This window comes from Larus michahellis, chromosome 1 (genome assembly GCF_964199755.1).
Source record: "Larus michahellis chromosome 1, bLarMic1.1, whole genome shotgun sequence".
Lineage (NCBI taxonomy): Eukaryota > Metazoa > Chordata > Aves > Charadriiformes > Laridae > Larus > Larus michahellis.
The window spans coordinates 99,791,347-99,806,126 of record NC_133896.1 but is presented as its reverse complement, the minus strand read 5'-3'; the positions used below and the strand labels follow the sequence as shown (position 1 = coordinate 99,806,126).

Below are 14,780 nucleotides of genomic sequence, written 5' to 3'. Positions count from 1 at the left end.
GAAAGAAAGGTTGTTAGAGCTTGTTAGAAAAAAAGAAAAGGTTTGCATGTGCTGATTATCCAGGTTACGTTTGTTCTATCTATATCTGCCTTAGAAGGAAGCAGGTGGGAACATAATTATCTCTCTGTAGCTCCAAGCTTTATTTACTTTTGCTAGCTTGTTAAAACCTCTATTAGTGTCAGAGACTGACTGACGAACACTTCTGTCAGAAGCTTTAAGCAAGTGCTTATGTCATATAGCTGTAGGCTTAACAGTATACAGCTTCCCCCCCACCCCCCAGACTACAACATCTGTATTTTTTCAGCCTTAGAACGATACAAGACAAAGAGATATTACAAATATGTAATAAATCATTAAAAAAAGATCAAAGGGTGGCAAAATACAGGGATCTGGAGAAAAATCAGTATTTTATAAAACAGCAGTAGCACCCTTCCATATGAAAGTCTAAGTAATGATATGATTATTCACTGGCAGTTGTTATTATTTCTGTATTAGTCAGAAGCACCAGCCAAGAATAAGGGCGGTTTTGTACTTGTTTCTCTACACCTGCAAGTCAGATTTCTCAAGTGCTGACTTATGCCTACAGTCAATCACACTGCAGAACAAACTGAGTTTTGCATTAGCAGAAGATACTATTTTCAGTCTCTTTTGAGATGGATCTGGGATTATGATTGTCTCTATGGTCCCCAGTACAATATAGCCTCTGCGTCTCTTGTAGCCGTATATGGAGGTTGCTGCTGTGGGCTGGCTTTGTGTTTCATTTCTTAGAATATAAGGATGGAAATCAGGCATAGATGCTTATAGATTGGGCACTGTAGGTCTATGGGTTGGATCTTATAGAGTATTTTTAACACGTGTCCTTTTAAATGGTGGTAATGTTATGGTTGCTGCTGGAAGAGTCATGTAAATCTAGTGGTGGTTCATAGCTGGGTTGTTGTGATGAACACAAAGTGTGTCCAATGGGCAACTGGAGGTTTCGCAAAACAGATTTCGTGGAAATCTAATAGTGGTGTTTCAGATAGTGAGTGTGCTGTATGTGGCTGATTACGAATAATGATGTTATTTACTGCTGGCAGGGAGATGGTAGCCCAAGCCCCTGTTAAATAAAATTTATTATATGAAAAATAGCTATACCTGCTCAGGCCAAAAGTCAGTTGGATCAGACCAGTCACCTTATGTAGACAATTCAGTGAATCTGTCCAGTTCCTTTGGTGTAAATTGCCAGTAGATGGTTGAGGATTGCAATAGGTTTAGAAGGGGAATTAGCCAGTAAAACAAAAACAAGGACTTGCAAGGTAGCATGGCTTGCACCATTTTCCCTGTCCTATGCCTGTTAAGTGGGTAAAACAAAGCCTGCTGGATTTTGACACCAAGGTTCAGAATACTGCTGGTCTCTGCCACCTCTGAGATGTAGTTACTCTGGTAGCTACCTTTCCTGAATTCTGTTTGCATTTTTTCCTACTGTGATCCACTGTCTTAAACAGTTCAATGTACGCTCGTGAGTGAGTACATCTTCTTTTCACAAGAGCAGACCAGAGAGTCTCTGCCAGAACCATTTTTGTCAGCCAGAGCTTCAGATAAAGCTGAAAATCTAAAGATAGTGTTTAAAGATACTGACCAAAAAAGGAAGTAGACCGTATTCTTGTCTGTCATAGTTGATGACAGACAAGGACATTTTGGTACTTTGAAAAGAATAAAAGGTACTTCTCAGGAATGAACGCATGATTAGAATCCCTGGATTTGGTAATCTTGGGCATAGCACTGAGCTTTCTCGTTTTCCCCTTTCTTGGGTCACTTCAAATCTATTTACTGAAGCATTAGAAATAATGATATTATGTTCTGCACATGGACAGAGTTAAGAGTGAAGTTTCAATTTGATGCTGAAATTCTAAATGTTACAAATTTGTTCAAATCTTGCTGAATAATGATAAAAGCAAACAGTCAAAAGTCACAAAAAGTACCTGGCTAAACAAGCATACAATAAATAACATGTCTGGCTGAGTGAGCCTTTTCTCTTTGTTTCCCCCTCATCCCTGGCACGTATTATGCATCACTCATACTCAGCCAATACATTTTTGAAGTTTATTTGTAGAAGGTCTAATTCTCTCTCCCGCTACATTTGAATTATTAGATGTCAGCACATGCTTCTAAAAAGCTTGGCTTCTCTTCATGAAAGACACTCCTTTGTAGTTACTGAAATATTACTGGTGGGAATAGGTTGTGTGATAGAGTTTAGTATATGAGTGTTCAAAGAAGAAAAAAATCTTTTATGTGGATTGGTTAATTCCCATTCAACTATTTTAATTTAAAATCCTGGTTTGTTGTGTATATTGCTTAAGGGTTGCTATGTTATAGGCCATACATAGCAGTATTTCAGCAACAGATGAAGTGAATTCTCTGCATGTGTGTATATTAGTCTGTTTAGCAAGTGCCAACGAGTCTGCAGGAAATATCTCTTAAGAGGTGTCTGTCAGTCTCCTGTCACTGTAGTCCTTATCAAAACCCACTGCAATTAAGCCATTCAGTTGTGCAGAAAGAGAGAAGGAGTTGGCCTCGTTGCCTCAAAATAGAATGTTCAGCCTGATTCGGTGCTCCTAGCCACTGTACATGATTCAACTCTTAAGAAGCACTAATGGGATTTAACTGGGATTAAGCTCCAGCACTGCCCACTTACACAAATGGCCAGAAAGCCAACCTACCCCCTATTAGGTGCCCAGTGCTGTCATATGGTGCCCTCTCAATTAACCTCAGAAATCCCTGAGCATTGACTGAGTGTAATAGGCTGATTGTCTCTCATTTGAGAGCTAAATGCATCCCGAATGGTAAAGCTGGAGCCACAGGGACTCTGTATCCTACCCAGGTGCATGAGAGGTAGCAATTTCAGAGAGAGACAGGGAGTCAGATCATCCATGTCACAGATCTTAGCTGGAGGTTTTGAAAAGAACAGTAAAGTCTTTTGGAAAGGAAGCTTCAAATAAACATTTTTCCACCCCTTCCTACAGATTTATAGGACTGAAAAGGGGTGGTGCCTGCCTGCGTGGAATTTTTTTTGGCTGAAACACAATTTATCTTAAGCTTTTCAGGATATTCACTATTATTTGTAAGTTATTACTTGAGTGTAAACACTGCATTTGAAGCAGATAAGCTCCCAAGGACTGGGCTTTTCGGCTTCCAGAGTAGATATGCTGGGATTCGCATGGTCTTACTACATGTCTGTCTTTCTGAGGCAGCCTTTGAAACCTGTTACAGCCTTTAAAAGTCAAGACCTTGCCTACTTTAAGTGCCTTTGCACAAGGGCACAGGCCAAATGTGCTGTTCTTTCCATTTTTGCTGCCTTGACACTCTCTCTCAACTTGAAGACAATTATCTCAGTGATGAGTTAAGTGACTTGAATTTCTGAGGCATTTCAGGATGGACTACATGCAAAATGTAGTAAGTGCATGCAAAATGTACTTTGGAGAAAAAATGCAGAACAAGCTGTCTGGTTTGAGTTCTTGGTCTGAATTCTGGTTCATCATGTCAGTCAGTTACACATCTTCTGCATACCTGCTTCCTTTCCTGTAGACAGCTGGAGCGATCACATCTCTGTAGCAGGGAGCCTCTCTCTAGCTCATGAGTCTTCATTTTTTAACATTTGAATTCTTCAGAGGAAAATTACAACTTTGAGAGATCAGTTAACACTAAAATACACATTATTTATTACTGTAGCCGTGGGGCAAAGGAAGTAATTTTCTAGAGGAGCTTACCTTCCCACCCACATGTAGCTTCAAGGCTCTTAGCTCACTGCCTTAAAAGATTGATCTCGATTTTATGATGCTTTTAATCAGTATTGTTTGCCAGGGATTAGAGGCCTCATTGCAAATCCTGTCTCGTCCAGGGCCTGGTGTTGCTAATGCTGTCCCACGTATCAGTGCCTGTGCCTACCCCTGTAGCAGGCCAGTGAAAGTCTGGCGTGAGATCTAGCCATAGAGATGGGCTCTTCCCACATGCCCTGAGGGCTGATCTGCAAAGCAGGTGGCATGTGGCAGCAGCGCCGCTGGGTCTGCTCAGCAGGTCCTTCCTCATCCTGGCAGGGCTGGCTGCTTGGTTGGTTTTTAAGGGTTTTTGCAGCTAGTCTTAGAAACCCGATTCCTGGAAAGATCATAACGCAAAGCCTGTACAGCAGATTTATTTTACTTCGTAGTTGGAGTATGTTAACACAGCGTATTGTTTGAAGCAAGCAGTTTCAGTCGTAACTCTGAACTGTTGGGTTCTTGTCAATTTGTGGTAAGCTCCGAGGCTGCAATTTTTTTCCATTCCCTATCTACTTTAAAGATTTTATATTTAAAATTCAAAGTTACGTTTCTAGTCAAAAAGCTTACTGATAAATCTGTTTGGTTGTGTGTCCCCCCCCAACTCTGATTTTCTCTTATTTTCTATTTTGGTTTCAAGAAGTTTCTATCTTACATATTAGTCAAAAGCTGCTTCATTTATTGTCAGCATATGTAGATAGTATATGTGGCACAGATGCTGGCAAGTTGCTGGAGGGTCAGAAAGGAAAGACAGTGAATTGTTTTTATACAGTAAAATATAGTTAGTTACTGAATCTTCAAGTCAAGTCCTGTTAACTTTGTTTACATTTTTGTCTCCAAGTTTTGTCTACAGAGTCTCAGAATGTTTATAATCTATTTAGGAAAAACATGTTTTTCTTATATGGGAGTTCTCAAGAATTTGTTGATAAGAAACTTTGGAAAACCTCCCTGGCCAGCAGATAGTCAAAAATCTGCCACAGGGGTGGGCTTCACCTTCAAGTTAAAAGAAGGTTAATCACATTTGTTGTGGAACTTGAATGCGCTGTGAGGGTGGTGTCTCTTCGGTTCCCTGGGCGGCCACGTCAATGAAGCCATGGTAAGAACTGTCTCCCTCTTTGGCATACTTGAAGAAGAGATGGGAGATAAAATCACGCTTGTTTCTTTCTTTACATGAGCATGATTTGAACCACAATGAAGAAACTGTGCTGTTCTTTTTCTGTGCTTGGAGTGGCAACTTTCATCTAACTACAAAGCATTGAAAAAGGTGTATGAGAAAGAAAGAATGAAACAAATTTGTTCCTTTTCTTAGCCAGGCTACAGATTTGCTCTTGAGCACCATATAGGTCTAAGCATGCCCAGGGCTGGTCTTGGGTTGAGCCCTTACAGGCTGGATTTGTTATCCAGCAAAGCAATCCCCTGCTTTACAAACTGGCCAGTTGGAATAAACAGGATAATGACAAGATGGGCTGCATGTCAACAAGGTTGCAGGGTGACTGTGTGTGGCAAGCGGCCCACCGTGGCTGAGGATGCAGTTTCCTGGGCAAGGCTAACGGAAGTGTTTAAATGGCAATTGCAGTACATGTTTGTCTGGGGGTTTTAATCCCTCCCTGCGTGTCAGAACTAACAAACTCTCAGACTACTCGGGAGGAAGAAATGGGCCAGCCTTTTCCTTCTGAATACAGGAGCAATTTGCACCGTGTTGTCCAACTTGTTACTGCTCGCTGCACTGGAAATGGCTAGATAGGACACAAGCTCAAGAGGACAGAATGTGACTCCTTATCCGTGTCCCCTTTCCTCTTTCCACGGAAAATATGGCCCTATTCTGAGAGCTTAGGTCTGATTAATGGGCTTGGAGCCCCCAGATGGTACAAAGCCTTTGGGATTGGAATTCAGTGGGGTATCTAATTCCAAATGAAAGGACACACAACAAATCCTTAATCTATTGGGAGCTGATTGGGCCAACTGTTCATACAGCAGCAGCTTGTATTCAGGCAAGACAGTGTCTCATCACATTTATTTAAAAAAAAGAGATTAAATTTATTTAAGAGTATTAAGGAAAACTGCCTTTAATTATTACTGCCAATTATTACTTGTAACTGTAAAGCCAATCCTTTGCCTATTGCCATTTGAAAACTGTAGGATTAGACAGTCTTTTCCTGGATGCCCAGCTTTTAGGAGTGTGATGGTAGAGAGGATACCGCAGATGTCATTCTACTTTGGGAAGCTTATTAGCACTCCAGCAGGATTCAGAAATCCCAGAGCAGGATTATGGCTTCATTGCCTGAGGTCTGTGCAGAGGTCATATGGAAACGTGGTCCCTGCCTCAAAGACTTTGCTTCCTCAAAGAAGCTTCCTGAGGAAGTAAGCATAACATAAACGGGTGCTTGTAAATTTGGCTATTTATTTCTGATTAATTGCGATGCATAAGCAAAGTTGATCGGAAGCATCTCTGAATCTCCTTACCTAATTACCATCCCTTAAAAGTTAGCTAGCTGGAAGGGTGCTAGAGCAGTAATATACAACTGACAGTTAATAATGCAGAGTTTGAGGACTGTATTCTTCTCTAGTCATACGTATTAAATGAGCTACAAGGCTGATCTCCGTGTAGCAAAGCTGTCAGGAACGTGGCGTGGAAGTGAGAGATATCTGTCTATCTGTAGAGTTCCACAATGGAGAAATGGTCTCAACTGCTCTAATAAACTGAAATTCAGGGTGGAGTTCTGTGTGGTGGCATCCAGAGTGTCAGAATCAGCTAAGCTTTACGGATGCTACTGCATGTGAAACAGTTCCTTAAGGTTGTTGTTTATAAAGCCTTTGAATTTAAGAAAAATGTCCATCTCTTCGTTGAATGAAGGGATTTTTCCATATGTGATCTATGTGTTAAGTTTTACACAAGCAAGTACATTTCATAGATTTTCAAATTCAGAATACAGAGTACCAAGAAGAAACAGCAGTAAGGTACTGGTTTTGGCAACCCGGAGCTGATTGAAGAAAATGACTTTCCGAAGGTAGATTCACAGTCAGCCTCTTGTAAGGGTCTTGCTTATGATATCAAGACTTTCCCTGAATGCAAAGCATCCCTCTGCTGAACTGTATGTGAAATCCGATTAAGGCCAAAAAGCAGGTTTGTCTGCTACTACTCCAGGCTGGCATCTGCTGTGAGTGATTTTTAGAGTTGTTCTTCTTTTAGCGTTCTCTTCCAGCACACAAGGAAAATCCTATAAATCTTCCTCCCTTTCAGTTATCCCGGGTCACAGAGAGGTTCTTGCTTGAGCGCTATGTGACCAACTGCTCTGATTGGCAAAGAGCACATGCAAGATTGGGGTGTTTAAGCAGCTGGCGTAGTACAAGATAATTTAACCCTTAATTCACTGACTGACTGTTCAGTCAGAGATATCTAGTTCTTTCCCAGTGCATACCTGCAGTAGCGTTAGAAGTTGACTTATTTGTTAGGATATTGTGTTATTGTGTCATCATCCTGCCTTGTTTTTCAAATTATTAGCGCAGTTATGATTTCTGAAACTTATTTTAAATTCTGTGTTAAAGGTGAGTCCAAAGGAATTGTTACTGATTGAGCCTCTAAAACTTTGATCAGTGCAACTATTATTCTTATAAATTAAGCTCTGTGAGGAAGTTTGCCGTGTTATTTTGGTTTTCTGAATTTTCAAAAAATTTGACCCATTGGTCAAGGTCAGTTTCACTCAGTGAAAATACTGTTGTTCTTGATGGTTGTTAGGAGACAAGTGCGCTCTCTCTTGCTCTCTTCTTTTTTTCTTTAGGGAAGTAATTAATTACTTCAGTAAAAAGAATCAGGGAGGGAAGCAGTATGAGAGTGGGAGATCCACCAGATCTTCATTGTCAGTCCCTTCAACACCTTACACATTTACACGTAGGTGTATAGTCACTGTATTATATATATTAATGTACTGAAAAGCACACAACATTTGGACAGTACTATCCTGGCCACCCATGCTATGGAAGCACTCCTGTTGTACTAACACCAGACCTTTCTTGTGCCTTCAGTGTGTCAGGAGACAGTCTGGGAAGTCTTCAAGACATTCTGGGATAGACTGCCAGAGCGTGAAGAATACCACACCTGGATGAATTTGTGTGAGGAAGGAACGATGAGTATCTTTGAAATGGGCACAAACTTCAGTCAGTCTGAGGAGCACCGGAGTCTGATTGTGAAGGTGAGTACAGCACCTGGTTGGTGTTTTCTCCTGAGAAAGGGCATAATGTCCCACTGCAACATGCAGCTTGCTATACGGCAGGTGGAAACATGTGGAGCACTTAAAATGTACAGGTGTAAGTATCCTAGCTCTGAGTACCTGTCGTTCTGAGAGCAGTTCCAAACCCAAAGTTGTAGCTGATCTGGTGGAGGCAAAAGCAACAACAATGAAGAGAATGTTGCCTTCAGTAGGTGTGTTCCTGACAAGTAGATGACACCTAGACTCCTTGACTGAAAAGGCAGCATGACGTGAGGCAGGCTGTGGCACGTTGCCCTCTGTGGCATGTAGCAGCCTTCCTGCTCTGAACTGCACGTGGAGGTGCCTTCTGCTCATGTGGCACTCGAAGCAGGAAGTTCTGAACTGTATTTCTGATGCTATCAAATTTGCAGAGGTTAAAATCAGAGTACGAGTGTGTAAAACAATTTAATAAAAAATGCTGATCATCTGGATATATTCTCTGTTATTTCAGTTGAAGCAATCTTATCTTAGCTTAAAGCAAATAAAAGAAGCATTAAGCTAAACTAAAGAAGCCTATCTCAAATGAAACATGAAGATGTCTTTTCAGGAGTTTGGGAATTTTAAAATTATGCCCTTGGTACAAAATAAAGTGCTTAAGTTTGTATGCATCTAAGATACAGTACAATCTTAATTTCTCTGGATAAAAGGCTGTATTAAAATGTATGGTTTATGGATCTTCTTTAAGATTACAACATCTTCTGTTTTTACAAGCTAATGAATGAGTAGTTTTATGAAACTTATGATAGGTCTTAAATGTATGATCCCATAGAATTAGTAATGTTCTGCTAGTATGGATTTTTCCTTTCTGCTTTTTTATGGACTCCTATGCTAGGAACGTGGACTAGGGAATGTGAGTATGAAAACTGTTGTGGATAAAGGAGAGAGGGTTGTGGGTTTTTTTTTTTTTTCCTGAGCCTGCATGTTAGTCTTCACAGGTGGATGCCAGCCAAAGTTTGGTTCTCTGATGTCTGATGGTACTGTTTCCTTAGAAGACTTTGCAAAACGAAGGAGACAAATAAAATTCACATGAAATTTTTAAGTGCATAGTGAATGTGTCATTGCTTTATGTAATATTTTGGTAGTGAGATGATCTATAGTGGGAGCTTATTAAAAGAAATCAGGATGACTCTTGGAAGCAGGACGGTGCATCTAACTTCCCACTGCTGCTTTATCTTTTTGGGTATGACCCTTCAGCATTACAGTGGAGTCAGATACAGCGCTCTGTGTTTGATGACTTATTTAGATGGCTTATGTGTAATTTAGGTTTCCTTTCTCTTGTAAATGGATATATTCCCTTCAATATTGCAAATTCTGGAAAAGGACTGCTCATCCTTCTATTTGCTTTCAGCACAGTTGATAAAAGGTGACGGTTGCTGAGCTGATTTGATGGGAGACTAGTCTCTGTTAAGGGGGATCGAATGCTGTCACCACTGTGCTCCACATAAAATGTCGCAAATATATCGGGTGACTTTTTTTGAAATAAAAGCCTGAACTCAATTTAAATTTGAACCAAAGACTGAAGGCAAGAGCACTCTATACCATCCCTAAGTCAGACACCTTCAGAACATCTGATGGTGTGTTTTTGAGTACATAGGTCAGAGCGTGGATTTAATTGCTGACTCTAGTACTGACCCACTCTTTTTCCTATGCATTCATGCACAAAATGCTTGTCGGAGTATGAAACCTCTTTAAAGCAGCTCTGACAACATTAAGTTCAAATAATTGCGGCTGTTACAACGCTGCTTTTAATAACATCCTTCCCCCTGCTAGTTGCTTGTTCCAGTCTAATGTGGTGGTAAGAACTGGGACTCAGCCTGTGTGACCAAGTGCGCTTTCTAAAGCACTGTGTCCTACCCTCTTGTTCTTTCCACTTCCACCAGCTAAGTTGACCAAGTTGCTTTTCCCTTACTTGTGGGATTTTTTTTTTCTCTCATTACAGCATGTTCATTCATTTGTTCATGGTCAGCTGTCGCCATATATTCTTTTTTTTTCAACCCTTAGGTTTGATCTGTAAGGTGCTGAGCACTTCTCACTGAAGGGCTGCTGTCATTTCACAGTGTGCACAGTGCTCTGTAGCGTCCATGTGTGATACATGTCAATAGTCCACATTCTCATTTGCTTAAAAGGAAGACTCACTTCTGCCTGGCACTTTAGAAAAGCAGCGTATGTGGTTGGCAGTAGTTCTTTGTCTGGCCATTACATGCCTCGTTAAATACCACTTGTTTCTGATCTTCCTCTGCTCTACAGTGTCTGTGAATCATCTGTGGTTAATTTCAAGAGTTTAGTTTAGAGCCCGCAGCTGATCAAAGTATTTCTGCTCTTCTTTTGGTATACATTGGCTATTGCTGCCATAGCATTGATCTGCCACCTCTTTTGTATTGTGCATGTTGGCAGTTTCTGGCAATCTTAGTCTAGAGTTTCTGTATTGCTTTTTGGTAAATGGCAACATGAAATTAAATACTTAGAAGTGTACATGCTGTGAATTTTCCCTCTTTCTCAAAAGGAGTTCAGCTTATCTGAAAATTAGGCAAAATAAATCTCTGGGGTTTGCTCTCAATAATTAATCAAAATGATTGCTGTCATGCTATTTTTGTTGTAGTGTGGAGTTTCTGTTTTGAGCAATGTAAGTAAATGACACTTAATTAGCCTTCCTTCCTGGTTTTATTTCTTACCTTTTCCTTTAATCCCTGGTGATCACTGTCACACACCTACAGATATTGTAGTATCTGCTCCAGTATGGCTTAGTTCATGTGAAGAAAAATTCTATTTCTCTTGCTTTTGACACACTTTTTTACTGGATATCAGCTGGAGCTTAGACTAGCTCTTGTCCCAGCTCTCGTACATTTTCCTTCAGGAAAAATGTTGTTCAGTCTCTAATAGTCCGTCAAAAAGACTTGATTAATTTGGTGGAGGTGAAGGCACATGTACATGGAATTGGATCTTTTGCCATCAGATGGCTTCTACTGGTAGGAGAAGTGTGCCTCAGAAGGCAAGGCTTTTGCTGCTCTTTAATAAGCAAGCTATGCACCACATGTTGTCTTGGAGAATTGAGGCCTGCCTCTGTGTGATTGCCTCTTGTGTTTATTGAATTTATTGTTTGTGTGTGTTTTTATATATATATGCATGTTATACAATCATGTATAATACATATACTGTGTTTTCATCAGGTTCTTAAAGTAAATCACCTGCCAGATTTTCAGAAAGAGCAGATGATCAGCTTTACAGACTTATGCCAACCAGAAATAATGATTTTAAATATTCTTTTTCTTTCCCCAAAATTTGTTCAATTTATTTTCTATGTGATTATGTTAAATAAAAGTACTTTACATAGGATGAATACTAGCCTAACTAATTTCTTTGGATATTAAGTAGATTTACAAAGTGTGGGATTGTTATCCCTCTGTCTCTTTTCAAATCTTGGCATAAATGAAAATAAATGGAAAAGGAGAAAGTAATTCTAATCCAAAGGGGAGTTTTGCTTGCAGTATACTTCTTCATGTAAACCTTCCTTCATGTAAACTAACTCTGCTTGTGTAGCTCTATTTCAGGTGAAGTATAACTCCGTATTATGTAGAATGTTTTCATTCATCCTGTTCAAGTGGTTGTTCTATGCTTAAGGTGTGCGTGTGTCTAGAATTCTGATATTGACGAAAATTGCCTCCACTCTGCTCTGCAACTGTGACCTTGTTCATACTTGTGCTAGAAAATTTCTGAAAAATCCAAGAGGGGAGAAACACAAGAAAAAGTAACTATCAATTTCCCAGGAGCCTTGTACTTCTTGCTACGAGATCGCAGCACTGCTGGCAAACCAGCACAATCTGTGTTGTTCATGGCAGCACTTACAGCTGGTATATGATATTCTTTGTAACATACCCACATAGCTACTGGGCACATTTTTTGACTTTATACATTTCTGAAATAACGCAGCAGTTCTGGAGTAGCTGGTCGAACTGTTTTGACACCCGCTTTTCTGCTTTTTCTGTCCTTTAGAGAAGACTTTTTTCTTCTGCGTGTTCTGAGGAGTCTTCAGGGAGGGTTTGTTTAGCTACAAAAAAAAAGGCTTCCCTGCCTGTTTCTTTCTACAATTTTTCTTTAATTCTGTGCAGCTTGTAATATGAAATGAAACCAGGGGTTTCATTGAATTTTCATATGCAGCCTATTGTTATAGTAAATAAGAAGATTAAAGGGGAGTCAGTTGCCAGTGCTTCCCTTGTTTCTTCTTCTAACTGCTGGGACCTGCTTGACTAGGCGTGCAGTCAGGAGGTGGTCTGGGTGTGTGGTGAGCTCCCAAGCTACTCCACCAGTGCCCCGTCCTCACATCCAAGCTCTGCAGCAGAGCAATACAAACTTCTGCTTCCTCTGCGACCTGTTAGGGCTGAGCAAAGCTGTTGGAGACAACACTCACATTTTTCTCCTCTATTTGTAATATTTCTAGGCAATGGACTTATTGCAGATTGAGAACCAAATGCTGTAACAGTCAAAAGAACTTTTTTTTTGTAGTCTAGTTGTCTACCCTATCTCTTTAGCATGCTGAGAGATCTCTTAAGGTTCCTGTCCAGTTTTAGGAGCATCTGCTGCTGACAATGATTAGGGATAAATAATCAAGCTAGATGGACTAAAGCCTCAATTCATGCTACAGGTTTTTTCCTTTTCTTTTTTCCTTTTTTCAATCCTTTGAGTTTCAACAACACAAAGCTCTGCTGCTGTTTCAGCCAGGATGCACCTGGAAAAGGTGTACCACGCTAACCAGATGCTCTTCCAAAGTTTTCTTGTTTGAAGACGTGCAGGAAGTTCAGAAAATTGGTGGCTTTGCGGTGCCTAAACAGTATTTTGCACATCTTGAGGCTCACTAATCTGTAGCATATACAGAGCAATTAACATAAGAGGTTGCAAGCAACTTTTTGTACAAATCGCATCAGAAGATGCTGCACTGAATGCTTAAGTGTGAAGGAACAAAGTTAAAAGAACTGAAGGTGTGAAAAATGTGTAGTGGTAGTGGGAACAGAGATATTCTCAAGAGCTTTAAAAAAGTAGATGTAAGGTCAAATGTAAAGTCAAGCACGTCCTTATATAGTCTGTGGTTCTTTAAAATAAAAAAGAAAACCAAAAAGCACATTGTGCAGAATATGCTGTAAACACTCAGCTTCTATTGAAAGATACTGGTGAGTACTTTTTAGTTTATAGCTACCTTGCAAGTACCTTGATTGCTTATGTTTTTTATGGAGCCTCGGCTGATTTCACATTGATGAGTGGTATAGAGGCTCATACAACAAGAAACAATGTCAGGTCTTGTTATGGATATGATCCATAAGTGTACTGTGATTAGAAGAGGAAGAAAAAAAATACACTTTCTTCCTAGGGAATAAAAAATAATCTTTATTAGGTTATGTTTATAAATTTTTTTACTTTATTTTTTTCCTTATTAGCCTGACATTATATAACCAAAAACAAGGGTATAGGACATACGTGTATGTTGAACATAGGACTTCTGCTGTTTTTTAATAGAAACTGTATTATAACATTTATTTGTAGCACATGCTGACATTTCAAAGGTGGCCTTTGGCTGTGGAAAAAAAAGTGATGGCGATTTCACAGGCTCTTGTTCTGAGTGTGTTCTGAACCTAACTCTTGCTGATATGTCTATATCAAACAGAATATATTTTATTCAGCAAAACAAGTATATAGACTGCTGTGTGTGTAGGCCTAGAGGAAGAAAAAAGTAACAGTCAAGACGTAAAACACACCCGGTATTGCTGTGTAACTGCCAAGTTCCTGCTGGCATGTGAGGGTCTCCAAACTCCACGATTCCCCAGCCTTTGGCCATTTGTTGTTTGTGGCAGTCTTGGAATTTCCAAAAGAGAGAAAAAAACCTAAGCAAATAGGGGAAATGTAGATAATGGTGAAGAGGTAACTTCCTGCTGGAACAAGAGACACGAGTCAGGCCCGTGCCTGCTACTTAAGCCTGGTTTCTGTCTGCATAGAGCTTCTTCCCACGTGGTGACGAGGCACGGCTCAGCAGTACTTGCCACCACAAAGAGCTGCAGGAGCCAGTCTGTATTAATTAGTGCAGTGGGTATCTTGAAATAGGTCTGATAATATTCCTTGATGGGTGGAGAGGACCTAAAATACTCATGGTCACATTTACCTGTTTAGTTGTCACACATCCAGTTAAGTTGTGGTGGGCTGAGATAATTGTTGTGACCTTTCTGTTCACCAAAGTCCATAAAACAAGCAAAGAGGCCCACTGACTTCCTTGACTTTGTCATTGTTCCGTTGGTCAGTTAATTTGGGGCATTTATTTTAATTCATCAAAATCCTGAAACTTGATGTTTTACAGTTCCTGGAGAAATTAGGAAATTTAGGTTTTACCAGGAGACTCTAATGGAAGTTGGATGTAGGTGGACCCTCATCTTTCCAACACAAGTAGAATCTCCTTCTTGAGTCCATAGCAAAATGCAGCATAAAACATACTGCACTGCTCCCATAGTAAAATTCTGTCTGCATCCCGCATTTCCAGTGTGGGGACATAATAGGGCAAATACGTCCTTTTTGGCAGATTACATGTCCCGATCTCTATTTCTCCAAATGTCAATCAAATTTCAGAAAGTGAACTTTTAATGAGTTGCTGTTCCTTGTAGATCTGATGACAATCTACAATAATAAGGCATGTTGAAAAAAGCTGTCATGAGGAATGAAGAATTAAGGGAGCTCATGTAACTTAAATCATCGAGCAGATACTCAG

The 14,780-nt window shown here is 40.1% G+C and overlaps 1 protein-coding gene across 8 annotated transcripts in view; it reads left to right on the top strand.

Annotated features, from left to right (window-relative positions):
- IMPG2 (interphotoreceptor matrix proteoglycan 2) overlaps positions 1-14,780 on the top strand; it is a 62,809-nt gene that overhangs the window by 7,422 nt on the left and 40,607 nt on the right. For 7 of the 8 annotated variants that reach the window (XR_012588493.1, XM_074595983.1, XM_074595974.1 and 4 more), the window contains one exon: positions 7,815-7,981. Coding sequence is in view for 7 of the 8 variants with exons in the window: in XM_074595983.1 (XP_074452084.1) it covers positions 7,815-7,981 (167 nt within the window). In the remaining variant the exon portion in view is untranslated. Of the gene's footprint in view, positions 1-4,753; positions 4,888-7,814; positions 7,982-14,780 lie in introns of those variants that run through there. The other variant, XM_074595996.1, reaches the window with a different exon arrangement.